Genomic DNA, 16,198 nt, shown 5'->3' on the forward strand with positions numbered 1-16,198 from the left:
GTTGAGAAGTTGGGACCTTAATCTTGTTTTGCTTAAGAGAGTAGAGAATACGTTGTTGTTAGAAACGTACTACTGCTACTGCATGTGGGAGCTATGTATATTGAAAATTGACACTAATTTCTGGGCTTTTTCTGATCAAACATTCTAATATGCATATTCAAATTAATGCATACTTGATTGCAGTGGCGGAGCCGGTGACAATATATAAGGGGTGCCACTATATGATTGCTTCTTTCTTTAAACTCATTTAAAGTAGGTTATATAGAAGATTTACAAATATATGAGGGATTGAGGGGTGCCATTATATGATTACTTCTTTCCTTAAACTCATTTAAAGTAGGTTGTATAGAAGATTTACATTGAGAACAATGATTTGGGGGGTGTCATGGCCACTCTTGGCCCTAGTATAGCTTCGCTGCTGCTTGATTAATTGTTAAAAACAATATATGTTTTTGTGTTAGAAATTATATTTGATAGATTCAAAAGAGAATTTCATGTCCGTACCAAATTAAGCAAAAAAAGAGAGAGGCTGCCTATGCCCTATAGGTTGTAGGGTTGTAGCTATAGCTAGCTAGTATTTCGTTATAAACTAATTAATTTCAACCATTATCTGATTATCTTTTCGATCTATCAATTAAACTGAACTGTGAGATTTTATCCCATTCCTATGATTATATATAAAGAAATGTTTTTGCCATGTACTGTAAGAACATATATGCGCGTTCGTACATTAAATTACAAGGATAAATTAACTTACCGAACCTTAAGAAAAAAACTTACCTACATTTTTTAGTGATGGCTAATGACATATGCATGTTTTCTTTCCGTCTAAGATATTATTTCGTGTCCAAAAGATATTTTATTTAGGTGAAAGTGTGAAACCAGGTTCTCAGCACTCCTGAGCATGTACGGGTTAGCTAAAATTTTATTATTATTATTATTATTATTATTATTATTATTATTATTATATATGGCTGGTTAGCTGGCTAACCCATGCTTAAAGCTACTGACAGTCCTTAGTGGGTGTTCGAGCTTCAGTGATCGAATTTACAATTAAGCTCTTAAAACTTGAGCAACTGCAAGCTAGATTCCGGATAAGTACCTAAGTTTCGAAAAATGGAAGACGTCCAGTTGGGTTTGAGAAAAGGTACATGGACCAATGAAGAAGATGATCTTCTAAGGCAGTGCATTGCAAAGCATGGAGAAGGAAGATGGCACCGGGTTCCTCTAGCTGCAGGTAATTGATAAATAATTAGATATACAGAAAAGGAGATGGTAACCAAGTTGATTTGCTTCATTTTGCATTACGTGCATATGCAGGTTTGAATAGATGCAAGAAAAGCTGTAGGCTGAGATGGCTAAATTATCTGAAACCGGAAATAAAGAGAGGAGAGTTTGAGGAGGATGAAGTAGATCTTATCGTCAGGCTTCACAAGCTTTTAGGCAACAGGCAAGCAAAGAATTAGGATCGTTATACTTTCAGTAATCAAGTCAACTTAAAGCATCGGCTTAGAAATCTCGAACGCACCTTGATAATTAACTCCCTAAACAGCATTTCCACACATCACAAGGAATCCTATATTACTATTGCGACATCAAAAGTTCAAAACTTACTTATATATATATATATATAAATATATATATATTGAGCACTGATGTTCATCAGCTATGTTATACTATGTAATTAATTAGGTGGTCATTGATCGCTGGAAGACTTCAGGGAAGAACAGCAAATGATGTGAAGAACTTTTGGAACAAGAAGCAGCGGCGGAAAAAATCACAAGGATTATCAAACAAAAACCTTAAGCCCCAGGAGACGGTGAAGCCCATCATACTGAGACCTAAACCACGCAGATTGCTGTTGACCCCCAGTTCACTTTGTTCGACAGGTGAAGATTTAACCGAAGACCAAACTCAGTTGAACAAGAACAGTGGCATCGCATTACCAACATCACCAGGACCAGCAGTACGTCAGGAAATTGATTGGTTTGAATCCTATTTTGAGAAGGTGGAAGAGGAGAGCATTCAAGCCATAACATGTTCTAGTTTGCCTATGGAAACAGGACTATTTATTGAAGATCATATTCAGTTTGAAAACAGCATTATGAGCTGCAGGGCTTTACCAACATCAGCAGCAATAGAAGATCAACTTGATTGGTGGAACAGCTTCTTAGACCCATAACGAGGAAGTTAACGTACACAACAGATTCCGGTCACGTAAATGATCGAGGATGCATGCCCTGTGGAGTAAGCTCTGTCAGCTGAAGTTGAACAATTACATGATTATATTTGGTACAACAACTACTGTTACAACAGAGAAAGTAATTAGAGATATTGAGCATTTCATAGTCCCTATTGAATGCATTGACTTGTGTGAATATAGTCAGTGGCAGAACTATGAAGAGGCCAAAAGGGGTTGTGGCCCATGCGGCAAGTTAAAAAATCCTTTTAATTATGATATAATTATGTGTGATTATGGTCAAATTATTATAATTATAGTATAATTGTATATAATTAAGGTATAATTATGTATAATAATGATAAAATTATATTCTATATATAGTCTAATTGTGCATTAACGAACATTATTTCAAAATTTAGTATATATTGGTCCCTTCGGAAATTTTAGCCCCTCTGAATACTCGTTTTAAGATCCGCCACTGAATATAGTGGGAAGATCTAAACAAGATAACTGAAACATATCATAGTGATTGTAGCTATTATGAGATATGAATACCTTTTATGAGAGGGTTTGTATTATGATACTTGGTCCCTATACACTCTTTGATATAAGCAAATCAATTCGTGCCCTATAGAAAGATTGCATAAGGAAGAGATGTATATAAGATTAGTGTTTTGATCGATATGACTGCTGCTATTCCAGGTATATACATAGATATACATCTAGTTCTATTTATTTATTATATAGTTGTTTTATATGATTGTATGTTCTTGTTTGCATGTGTATTGTAAATGTGTTTATGTTAATATGCAATTGAGTTGGTGTTTCAGATCTACACTTTCAATTGGTATTAGAGCCAATTACATATTTCATAAATCAATTCAGTTTGAAGCACATACGTTCACTTCAGCATATATAAGAACTCATATGATATGTTTCTAAGATGTTGATTATATTTATTATGGCCTAAGGCTATTTTTCCACTGACCCCTATTCCAGGTCAGTTTTCAGGCCCAAGGTTCCCACAATGCAGCGCACATGTGCGAGTTAATTGAAACAAAATTGTCTTTGTCGTTCTCTTTTTGCTATACTTTTCTCTTCTTCAGCAAAACCCATATTTGAGAATAGGGTTTTTAGAGAAAATTTAGTTGATCCTGTGTTTTTTCCGCATTATTGAAACAAATTGTTGTGAGATACAAGTTTAGAATTGCTATACATATTTATTTGCTTTCAATTAACTATGGCAGCGCAACAAGAACACCGGGTTAGTTCCCAAATTTTTTCTTTTCACTTATGCATATATGATTCTTAATTGAGCATTGAACACTAGAGGCACTCCTGGTGTGCATCTAAGTTAGAGTAGATGGTGACCAGATGAAACTTACTTTTTGTGTGACTGTTCCTTGAATTTTGATGTAAATTTTTGGATGATCAATTGTTTGCTCTTGAGTTGTTGATGAATTATATACATGTGTTAAAAATTTCTGAATGATCAATTATATTCATTTTTCTTGAATTGATGGCAAGGAAATAGATAGTCTCCCAAAATTTACATAATCTTGCTCATTGAAATTCACTAATAAACATGTTATTCTTATTTGGTTTTAACAAACTTTCTGTATTAAAAATTAAGGATTAATAACCACTAGTTCTAAATTCCAAGGTAGTATATTGATACATGTTGTACGCATCAATCTGTCAATATATTATTTTGAAATCGTTTGGATATAGAACTAGGAAAATTGTGTCTTTATTTTTGGAACATAACTATATCTTCTACAGAAGAATTGACTCTTGTGTTCTTAAAACTAAAACAGTGCATCATGAAATATTAAAAGCCAAATTCAGTGAACTGGACTTTTCTTCTTGCTATACATGTGTTGACTGTTCTAGGGAAATATTGATTTTTTTAGTGTTTTGGTTTTGCAAATTAAGAAACTTAAGCAATAACCTATTCTTTTGCCCACATGTAAGATCTGTTATTGGAAACTAATATACATTTTATGGAGATTCAGATTCCATATTTTCTGTTTTGTTTTCGAGTTATCTTAGTGACTTGATATTTTTATATTGATGGTTTTTCTGGAATTGTTTTGACTAAACTAAGACAAAAAACTAAAAACTATATTTTCTTTTAATCCTAGGTTTGAACACTTCAGGATTATCCCTTGCGACTATTGAACCTCTCAATAACTGTAACTTTAAGAAGTGGAAGCAGTCCATAGAGCTTTACCTTGGCCTCCAAAACATTGATTGGTGCTTGACTGAAGCCGAACCAGTTGTAGATGACACTACCACACTCGGAGGACTTGAGAAACACAGAGAATGGGTTAGAGCCAATCAGATGACTAAGCTTATTCTTAAGCAAACCATGACTGATGTGGCTAGGGGAAGCATTGCTAACAAGGATACAACCACTGAGTATATGGCTGCCATTCCTTCGAAGTTTCGTGAGAATGAGAAGGCTGAGATTTCTCTCTTGCTGAACATGTTGATTGGAACCAAATATGATTCCTCTAAAAGTGTGCGTGAGCATATCATGAGGATTATTGACATCACTACCATACTTAATGATCTGGAAGTACCCCTGCCTTATGAGTTTGTAGTACATCAGTCACTTAGCCATGCCTGCCTCTTTTGGTCAGCTGAAGACCACCTATTTTACCCAGAAGGATAAGTGGGATTTGAATGAGCTTATAACGATATGTGTGCAAGATGAAGATATGATCAAGAGGGATGAGTCACTTGTTGTGAATTTGGTCTCAAAGCCAAAATGGAAGGAAAAATGCAAAGTGGTTGCCTCTAAGGGAACTGGTTCTGGAGAAGGTACCAGTGAGACCAAGCCTTACAAACTTGTCCCCAAGAAAAATGTGAACAATAAGAGTAAGAAACCGGGTGTCTTCAAATGTTTCTTTTGCAAAAAGGAGGGACATATGAAGAAGACTTGCCAGGGATTCAAGGATTGGATGACAAAGAAGGGTAAGTCATAGTTAGATATTTTCTCCATTGAGGTTAATTTAGTTGATTTCTCTTCTAATTCTTGGTGGATTGATACTGGATCTCCTATTCACATTACGAATTCACTGCAGGGTTTTCTAAGCAAGAGAGCTCCAAGGACAAATGAGGTGCAAGTAGCAGTTGGGAATGGCATGGGAGTGAGTGTGAAGGCCATAGGCACAGTCAATTTAGTGTTAGGGTCTGGCACTCATGTTGATTTGAATAATGTCTACTATATTCTTTCTATGAAAAGGAATTTAATTTCAGTTTCTCAGTTAGTTAACAAGGATGTACCTTTTCTATCGACTCTTATGGAATAAAAATCTCTCGTGATTCTCGTCATATTGGCTCAGTTTGTTTGTTGAATGATTATTGGTCTCTTGAATGCTCTTATCCTAAAGAAATTTTGCTGATTGAGAATGCACAAAAAAGATACAAGTAAGAAGAGAAAATATAGTGAGAATTCAGCTTATCTTTGGCATAGAAGATTTGCACACATATCGAAAGATAGATTGCAGAAAATGGTGAAAGAAAACTTGTTGCCAGAGCTAGATTTTTCCGATTTTGACACTTACATTGAATGTGTGAAGGGGAAAATGACTAAGTCCAGAAATAAGTACTCTAATAGGAGTACATAACCATTGCAACTTATCCACACATACATTTGTGGACCATTTGCACACCAAACCATATGTGGTAGTAATTATTTTATTACATTCATAGATGACTACACACGGTACCGTACCCTGTTTCTCATCTCATAAAAATTTCAAAGCCTAGAAAATTCAAGATTTTTAAAACTGAAACTGAAAAGGAGTTGGGGAAAGAGATTAAGGTAGTGAGGTCTGATAAAGGGGGAGAATATTATGGTATGTATACTGAGGGTGGACAAAAGAAAGGGCATTTTGCTTTGTACTTGCAAGAGCATGAGATACAAGCTCAGTACACAACTCCAGGTTCTCCTGAATCAAATGGTGTATCGGAGAGGAGAAACATGATTCTTCTTAATATGGTGAGGAGCATGATGTGCACCTTAGGTTTGCCGAGATATCTATGGGGAGAGGCTATTAAAACAGAAAATTACATCACAAATAGGACTCCCAACAAAGCAATAGCTAAAACTCCTTTTGAGTTATGGAAAAATAGAAAACCAAGTGTGCATCATGTGCATGCTTGGGGCTGCAAGGTAGAAGCTCGGCCATATAACCCTCAAGAAAGAAAACTAGACCCAAGAACAGTCTCAGCCCATTTTGTTGAATATCCAGAGAACTCCAGGGCATATAGATTTTACTGCCCTTCTCATACCATGAGAATTTTTGAGACAAACAAGGTTGTTTTCCTTGATGAAATCAATTATTCCCACACATATGATAGCTTGAGCTTGAGTTTCAAGTGTTACATGAAGATGATTCTGATAACATTGCCATCCCAGTCACTTTGGAGGCTGGAGCTGAAGTTATTGTACAACCACAAACTCAAGTTGTCGGAGCATATCGAAATGATGATTTTGGGAATGCAGTAGCTTATCAGAATGAAGTAGAACTTATACCAGAGCCTCAAAATTTGCAGGTTGCTGAAGTTAATGCCGGAGCACCTCCTCAACCACTTAGAAGGTCTGAAAGGATTAGAAGACCTAACATTAACCTACAAGGATATGAAGTGTACTTGCAAGAAGCTGAATTTGATTGGGGAGAAGAAAGTGATACTGAAAACTTCAATCAAGCCATTCATAGTGATCAAAACTCAAAATGGACAGAAGCCATGAAAGATGAACTCAAGTCGATGTATGATAACAATGTATGGGAGTTGGTTGAGCCTATCGGGAGCCATAAGCCGATATGTTGTAAGTGAGTTTTCAAAACTAAAAGGTGTGTTGATGGATCAGTGGAGAGATTCAAGGCTAGACTAGTGGCTAAGGGGTTCACACAACAAGAGGGAGTTGATTTTAATGAGATCTTTTCTCCGGTGTCTACTAAAGATGCATTCCAAATTATAATGGTTTTAGTAGATCATTATTGATATGGAATTCCACCAAACGATGTTAAGACATCATTCCTCAATGGCGATTTGGAGGAGGAAATTTATATAAAACAATAAGAAGGTTTCATAGAGATTGGAAATGAACACTTGGTATGTAAACTGAACAAGTCCATTTATGGACTGAAGCAAGCATCACAACAATGATAAAGGGTTGTTGCAGCAAACAAAGCATTTTCATTATGAAAATTTTGATATGAAGGATTCGGGGGAGGCTTCATATGTTCTTGGGATAGAAAGTAACAGGGATAGATCTAGGCATCTTCTAGGTTTGTCCCAACATGCCTACATTTCAAAAGTGCTGAAGAGGTTTGAAATGCACACTTGTTCACCTGGTTCTGCACCTATGTCCAAAGGTGACAAATTGAACAAAGATCAATGTCCTAAGAATGAGTTGGAGAAGGAACACATGAAAACCAAACCATATTCCAGATTGGTGGGAAGCCTAATGTATGCTCAAGTGTGCACTGGGCCGGATCTAGCTTATGCAGTTGGAATGTTGACAAGGTTTCAATCAAATCCAGGACATCAACATTGAGTTGCTGGAAAGAAGGTGCTATTATATCTTCAGAAAACCAAGGGTTATAGTTTGGTGTATAGAAGAGTCAAAGATTTGAAAGTAGAAGGTTATACTGATGCAGATTTTGCTGGACAGTTTCCATACTCTGGAAAATCAACATCAGGGTATGTGTTTATGTTGGTTAGAGGTGCAATAGCTTGGAAGAGTGTAAAGCAAAAGCAAGTAGCAACCTCTACCATGATGGCAGAGTACATTGCTATTTATGAGGCAACATGTGAAGGACTATGGCTGAAGAATTTCCTTGCTCAAACCAAGCTTGTTGATAGTATTAATTTAAGACCATTGAAGATTCATTGTGATAATTCTGCTGCAGTTTATTTCACAAAGAATAACAAGAGATCTTCTAACTCCAAGCACATTGATTTGAAGTATTATAGTGTCCGGGAAAGGGTGAAGCATAAAGAGTTGGTATTGTCAAAACCCACACTTTGAACCAATTAGCAGATCATTTCACTAAGCCATTGACCATAATTGATTTTGAGAAGCATAGTAAGAATATAGGCATTCTGCCTAGTTTTGATGGCTGAGTTTTGTGGAAGTTTGATTACTAGGTTCAGTGGGAGTTAGTGTTCATACAGTAAAACTGAAACTTTTATCTTATTGTCCTTCAGATTCTCTTTTAGTTGTGTTTTGAGATCTTATTGAGTTATGAACTTTATGAATTTATTTACAAATGAAATTCATGTTTTGCTGGATCCAATTATATATTTTGTTACTGCAGTACTTGTTGTTTGCTATGATTCTTCAAATAACTGTTTCATAATTGTATACAATTTTAGGTTATGAGTTATTTTCGAATCATTTGATTTTCATTCTAGATTTGAGCTAGGTAACACATTTGGGATATTTGTTGAGTGCAATTATGTGTTGAGGTTCAAGCATATGGAACTATTAACATGACCATATACAAATACTTTTGGAAGATTCATTAAATCAACATTGTATATATATTAAGATATATTTTTGTGTCTCATGTGATTCATGGTTATGATGTTTTGTGATTGTAGAGTAGCCGTGTTTTTTAAGTGCAACATTTTCTACAGTTCTTCATTATCATTATGGATTGACAGATATCTGATTAGATACATAAATGTTTTTGTCTCAGGTGCACACTTTGGATTAATTACTATGTCTGGAACTACAATACTCTTGTTGCATAATCTTGTAAGTGTTCAAGTGGGAGATTGTCAGCTGAAGTTGAACAATTACATGATTATATTTGGTACAACAACTACTGTTACAATATAGAAAGTAATTAGAGATATTGAGTATTTCATATTCCCTATTGAATGCATTTACTTGTGTGAATATAGTGGGAAGATCTAAACAAGATAACTGAAACATATCATAGTGATTGTAGCTATTATGAGATATGAATACCTTTTATGGGAGGGTTTTGTATTATGATACTTTCACTATAAATACTTGGTCCCTATACACTCTTTGATATAATTAAATCAATTCTTTCCCCATAGAAAGATTGCATAAGGAAGAGACGTATAGAAGATCAGTGTTTTGATCGATATGGTTGCTGCTATTCCAGTTATATACATCTAGTTCTATTTATTTATATATAGTTTTTTTTATATGATTGTATGTTCTTGTTTGCATGCGTATTGTAATCTGTTTATGTTAATTTGCAATTGAGTTGGTGTTTCAGATTTACACTTTCAAGTTCTAATCACTGTGGTCGATTTCCTGTCAACCAAAATAAAAGGAAGACTAATGCTACATGAACCACTTCTTAATTTAATCCGGAGGTTCATCTAGCACGCACATATTACTCTTTTATCTAGTGTTGGACTACGTAGTCCTTTCAGCTTTCCCTTCAAATATGAATCCTTTCTTTGAGTGTGTCTTAACCTGGGGAAACTGGTTTAGGACTACATTGAACGTAGTTTTTTTTATTTTTTTAGGATTTAGTATATATCTAATGTCTCTTATCAATAACAGGTCTAACAAATTGCATACGGGCTCAAAAGTCGGCAAAGTTAGTAAGGTTCTGAGCGTGACACCTCCTATCACTCGATCATCAAAATGTCACCGTTTGAATCACTTTATGGCACTACCCCTCCTACATTCTCTATGTATTAGTCGGGTTCAACAACAGTCAATGCAGTCGACAAAACTCTAAGAGACAGATGAATTGCTCCAAACACTCAAGTCTCATATGCATATATCCCAGAATAGAATGAGGCAGCATGCATATAAGCACCGTCGTGAGCAGTCTTTCAAATTAGGGAATTGGGTATACCTCAAACTGTAACCTTATCAATAAAAGTCTCTTATCCACCGCCCCAATCACAAGCTCTCCCCTCGCTAGTCGCTACTATGGACCATCATTTCTAAGATTGGACCAATGGCCTAAAAACTCGAGCTACCTCCATCTTCTAAGCTTCACTCAGTGTTTCATGTATCACTGCTCAAGAAGCACATTCGAGAGATCATCATAGTCTCTGCGTCTCTTCCACAATATGTGGCCACATGACTGATTGATTGGAAACCAAAGAGGATCCTGGACTTGCACGTGATCCGCATGCGCAAGAAACCGGTCACTCAGTGGCTTGTGCAATTGGATGGAATGCCTAACTCTGATTCTACTTGGCATGATGCAGAGTTCATTGTGAAAACTTTGCCACAGTTTGCAGCATATGATCAAGCTGCTACTTAAGGGGGTGGGAGTTGTTGAGACCCAAATGGAATACCTAGCCATTCTCATTAGCCCAATCTACTAATGTTGGTTGTCGTTTTCTAGTTGTTTCCTAGTATTAGTAATCTCTTTTGTGGCATGAATGAAAAATATCAGAAAACTTTCCTCTTTGAGCAATTTACAATTTCTGCAATTTATTTATGTTCTTCCAGTTTCTGTTGTCAATTCAGCAGTTTTACTTTCCCAATTTAGCTCGCATCCTAAGTAGCGACGTACAACAAAAACCATGAAGACTCTCGTACACAAAACCGAAAACGCAGGAAATTGTGAAGCCCATCATACTAAGACCTAAAGCACAAAGATTTCTCTTGACCAGTTCACATTGTTTTGCAGGTGGAGTTTTAATCAGTGACCCAATATCCTCAGCATCACCAGTACAGCAGGAATTTGATTGGTTGAAAACTTGAAATTAAACCTTTTTAGAGGAGGAGCCGGAGGAGAGTACTCTTCAAACCACAACATGTTATAGTTTGCCTAAGAGCATCTCAAATAACTCATCTTAAAATTCTCTATTATAGAGGATGAAAACACCAAATCTCTAAACAAAAAAAATCTCAACTCCACCAGCTCCTCTATTATACAATATAAAATGTAAATGTGTATAATTAAGTGAAAATCAAATTGAATTTCATAATGTCATAATTTATACCAAGACAAATGAATGAATGATAAATCATTTATTTCTTTTTTTGGTTATTTTAGGATAAAAAAGTGAATTTATTTTGGTAAGAAATAAAGTTTAAAGATTGTTTTTGAAAATTATACAGATTTTGAAAATTCTACAAATCTATAGATTTTTGTTTATCTCTTCTCACTTTTTCTATTATAGAGGACGATTTAGATGAGCTATTAAAGTTAAAAATTGATTTTTTTTCCTCTATAATAGAGATTATTTGAGTTTTAGAGAAGTTGTTGCAAATGCTCTAATAAGAGCATCTTCAACAACTCATGCAAAACTTTTCTATTATAAAGGATGAAATCACAAAATCTCTATAAAAAAAGTAACAAACTCCAATAGTTCTTCTATATTATTTGCCTACATTAAATGCATTCATGCATAATATAATGAATATATAAAAATGTTATATATTTGTTCCAATTAAAGAATATTAATATATGACTTTATTCACGTTTTTCCTTTTTAGGAAGAACAAGAGAGAATTGTAAAGACAAGTAATAAAGTTGAGATTTTTCAATAAATTTTTACATGTCTTGAGAATTCTATAAATATAGAGATTTTCATTATCTCATCTCACTTTCTGTATAATAGAAGATGATTTACATAAACTATTGGTTTTACAAGAGCTGTTGGAGATGCTCTAATAGATCATCGAAGAAGCTTCTTACCAGATAGCGGCTAATACTGTTAGCTCTGCATATATATCTAGCTTAATAAGTTTGTCCCATTGGTGATTTCAAGTTTACCAACCCAATGGTTAAGTTGGGTGGCAACACATTCTGACCCTGTGGAACCATAGGAGCTGAATTTTTTAACTGCATTCTCTACTCCAAGAAACTCGTATACATCCTTTTCAAACACTGGATTCATACTTCTCAGCTCATCGAGACTCAACTCCTGAAGCTGGCAACTTTTCGAGACGCAAACAGCTACTGCCCTTCCAACTATGTCATGAGAAGTTCTGAAAGGTACTCCCTGTATGAGGGAAGGAGGCAGACAAACTTCTTCAATAAGAACCATTATAGATAGGGCATTCAAGATCGATGATCAAAAGACTTGGAATAGCCGCAAAGATATCTGTAATGAATATCCTCTACTATAGACTGATAAATGAAATTAAAGCAATTTTAAGCTTCTCTAGCAGGTAAAAAATAAGTTATTCAATAGAACTTGCCTTCTTCACAAGATAATCAGCAAGTGTGGTGGCATCGAGATGACCAGCAGGTAAAGCCTTTTGTATTCTCTCCTTATTAAAGGAAATGTTCTGTGCAAACTCTGCAGACACTTCAAGCATCCCCAAAATTGTCTTCACACTATCAAAAACAGGCTCTTTGTCTTCCTGAGATCACAGGGAAAAAAAATGTAAATTTTGTACTCGTGCTCTTGATGCTGTGTGGCGAAATATAAATTTCATTTATTACATTATACATGCAAGCATAAGATTCAGAATGTAAGAACATGAAGGGTGGGAGAGCCCAAAATTAAGCCTGATTACTATCATTGAGAATGGATGAACTTGTTATCTTTTATACCCTGAATAGACTCACTAAATTTTCCTTCATGGAATTACTAAAGAACAAACTATACCTGCAAATCACGATTATAAGCTAGAGGGAGTCCTTTGCACAACATAAGAAGTGTAACCAGGTCTCCTACTACCCTAGCAGACTTTCCCCGAACAAGTTCCATTGGATCTGGGTTTTTCTTCTGAGGCATGATGCTACTTCCAGTTGAAACTGCATCACTCGGTGTTATAAATCCAAACTCTTCTGAAGCCCACAATACCCATTCTTCACCAAGACGGGAGAGATGAATGGCTGTGATTGAATTTGCAGAAAGAAATTCCAAGACAAAATCTCGGTCTGAAACTGCATCGATACTATTATACAGAGAAAAAGTAATAATTAAGCACAATATAGAAGATACAAACCCAATACCAAATGACAAAATTTGACTCAAAACCAGGGATGTACCTGTTCCTCATATGAGCAGTGAAGCCTAGAGCATCAGATGTCATAAACCGATCAATTGGAAGTCCAGTGCCAGCCAATGCACAGGCACCTAAAGGGCAAAAATTTAACCTCTCCTTGCAATCAAGTAATCGACCAGCATCACGTTCAAGCTACATATCAAAAACAGGCCCACAGGCCACAATTATTTTCTCCACATAACCAAGCATATGACAAGAACAACCAAAATTCACAAATTCACATGGTAACATGAAATCAAAAGTTCAAAACTACTCACACCAATAAATTAACAAATTTTCTAATGAGCACAATCAAATTTAAGCTTAGCTATGTCTGTTCTCACACGAATAAATAAGTAAAGGACATGCATTGTGCATAGCTGTTCAGAGAGAGATAGAGGGCAAACCTGCTCGACAAACGCCAAGAGCAAATGCTGAAGCAAAACAGGCTGAGCCCTCTGCAAATGCGTGTACCCCGGAAAAATCAGCCCCTCATTCCCCACCGCCAACCGGACCAACGAAACCTGCAAATGCTTAATCTGCACCAAAATCGCCTCAATTGCATCCCTACACCACAGCCGGAAATCAGTCAAGACCTGATCGTTCCGGCTCCTCGCCGTGTGCAGCTTCTTGGCCGCCTCGCCGATCATATCGGTCAGCGCCGCCTCAATGTTCATATGCACATCCTCCCTATCAGTCCTCCACTCAAACTCGCCCTTCTCAATTCGCCGCTGAATCTCACTAAGCCCCTCGTGGATGCTGTCCCTATCCTCCTCAGTCATCAATCCCTAATTTCACAACCAAATTCAAAACCCTAGAAATTTAATTGGGAAAATCGGAAAGTGAGAAGAGTGAGGTAAAGTTGAAGGACCTGTTTGGCGAGCATGGAGGCGTGGGCCTTGGAGCCGAGGATGTCATGCTTGTAGAGGGCTTTGTCGAAGGAGATGGACTCGGTGAAGCGCTCGACGGCGTCGGTGACGCCTTCCTCGAAGCGGCCGCCCCAGAGCTTGGCCTCCTTGGGCTTGGCGGCGGCAGAGCAGTGGATGGCGTCGAGCTTCGGCATGGGTCTGGAAGAGGAGGAGGAGAGGTAGGGTTTGGGGTGGTCGAGAGAGGAAGAGAAGAAGGGGAGTGAGGCGGTGGCGTTGAAGAGTGAAAGAGAGTCCATTATATTATAGAGAGAACACGGCTGAGGATTGGCGGCGGTCTTTGTTTTGGTTGGGACGAGAAGTAAGAATCTCTCTGAGAGCGTTTGGGAAAATTATTTGGGCCAATACTCGGCCCAAATAGATGCAACGGTCGAATCTGGAATATTTTTGCTCGAATATATCTTTGAAATAAAGGAAGCATATATATGGATACTTCTCAATAAAGAAAAAGGAAGCATATTGATTAATAAGCCTCTATGAATCTTTCGAATTAGAGAAATTACTGATACTAATGCTCTGAATCCTTCAAATCTCATGCGTGGAAAATTGAATCTTAATTGACTAATAAAGGAAAATATATAATCTACCGGTACTAGATGCTCTAGTAGTCTGATATCTGGTGAATATCTTTCAAATTAGGGAAATTATGTTCCTTCGGGGACATCCGATAAAACAATTTAGGGAAATTATGCATTGAAAATATTATATTAGATGTTCTTTTCTAAAGTGAGATATCGACTCTCCAAGCCTATAATAACTTAATAATATAACAACCAAGGCAGAGAGCTAGATATTGATCGAATCATAAACAAATGCGTTCTTTTATATAGCAATTTTATAGATGCATGTGATATAAAATTATAAATCGATCTCTGCTGCTGCCTCAAAATACTTTTTGTGCCAAGGATAGTCAGTTCTTTTTCTTCGACCATGAAACCAATAAGTCACATCCGAAACATCAACTCAGCATTAAGGATTGAAAGGAAAACGATTGAAATCCTAAAATTAAACCATACGTTCCATACCTAATTCACTTTATCCAAATATATCATCAAACTAAATTAAACATACATTGGCTAGCTAGTCACCTAACGAAGTTACGAGAATCAAAATCAAACAATGTAGAAAACTTTAACTAGTCACTCCATAGCTTGGCGTGGACAAGAGTAACGAAGATATACAACTGTAGATTTATATAGATTCCATATCAATATATGTTGATCTTAGTAAAGGAATGACCACAAAGTACTGTAGCTATGAGTGAATAATTGATCGAACATTTAAAAAAAACCAAAGCTAGGTGGTCAAGATCTTCGTACTCATCTGCACTACGTGCATCATTCTCTTTGGTTGCTTAAGGTCATACCTCAAGGCGAAAAAAAATAGGAGGCTCCTAAGTTGCAGTCCTCTTATTTGCTTTTTTTTTTAGCCCCATACTTGAACTCTTTGATTCTCTTTGGAGTCATGATAATACTGTATTTTCCAAAAATTTAGACATCAATACAAGATCAGAGAGATTGTTATCACAATCTGAGTATCATTCTTCTTATTTCCTAATATATCATATATAAACAATTATGATCAAAGAGGAGGTTGATAGGAGCACTTTGTGCACCGTTCTTAACATATTTTTACCTCCATTTGTACTTTGATTAGCCTTTATTATTGTACTATTAAGTCATTGAGTTGTAGTAAGAGTCTTGGGCGGTATTGGATGCATTTTATGCTTATATGAGTTAAAAACGCAGAATTGGTCTAGAGTCCTAGTTTAAGTAGGAAACATTGTAGGACTAGGAAACCTATTTGGATTAGGAATCTTCATCTTTCTACGTTTTGGTCGCATTGGCGATATTTTGAGAATCATTCTTGCATTAGGAATCCTTGTTAGACTAGGAAACGTACATTTGGAAAAGCCCTATTTGAACTGAAATTATTATTCCGTAACTTTCCTAATTGAACTTTCTTATTCTACTAATTTACTTGTTATAATTGGACTTAAGAGATAATTAAGGAGAACATGGAGGATGAGCCGTGAGAAAAAAAGATGGAGCCAAGTCATGCAACAATTAAATAAAAGAGATAATTAAAGAAAAATAGATGGAGTCAAGTTATGCAACA

At 36.2% G+C, this 16,198-nt stretch overlaps 2 protein-coding genes across 2 annotated transcripts; one reads left to right on the forward strand and one right to left on the reverse strand.

The window, feature by feature from the left end:
- The first annotated feature begins 1,116 nt into the window (after positions 1-1,116).
- On the forward strand, positions 1,117-2,182 carry LOC126795819 (transcription factor MYB1-like). The gene is made up of 3 exons (XM_050522567.1): positions 1,117-1,237; positions 1,321-1,450; positions 1,693-2,182. The coding sequence occupies exons 1-3, from the start codon at positions 1,117-1,119 to the stop codon at positions 2,180-2,182; spliced, it is 741 nt and encodes a 246-aa protein (XP_050378524.1).
- A 9,643-nt stretch (positions 2,183-11,825) lies between these two features.
- LOC126796399 (argininosuccinate lyase, chloroplastic) lies at positions 11,826-14,319 on the reverse strand. The gene is made up of 6 exons (XM_050523226.1): positions 14,026-14,319; positions 13,562-13,942; positions 13,159-13,307; positions 12,773-13,064; positions 12,360-12,524; positions 11,826-12,160 (listed from the first exon to the last, which is right to left on the reverse strand). The coding sequence occupies exons 1-6, from the start codon at positions 14,317-14,319 to the stop codon at positions 11,891-11,893; spliced, it is 1,551 nt and encodes a 516-aa protein (XP_050379183.1). The 3' UTR covers positions 11,826-11,890.
- Between the last annotated feature and the right edge of the window lie 1,879 nt (positions 14,320-16,198).

Source organism: Argentina anserina, chromosome 5 (genome assembly GCF_933775445.1).
Source record: "Argentina anserina chromosome 5, drPotAnse1.1, whole genome shotgun sequence".
Classification (NCBI taxonomy): domain Eukaryota; kingdom Viridiplantae; phylum Streptophyta; class Magnoliopsida; order Rosales; family Rosaceae; genus Argentina; species Argentina anserina.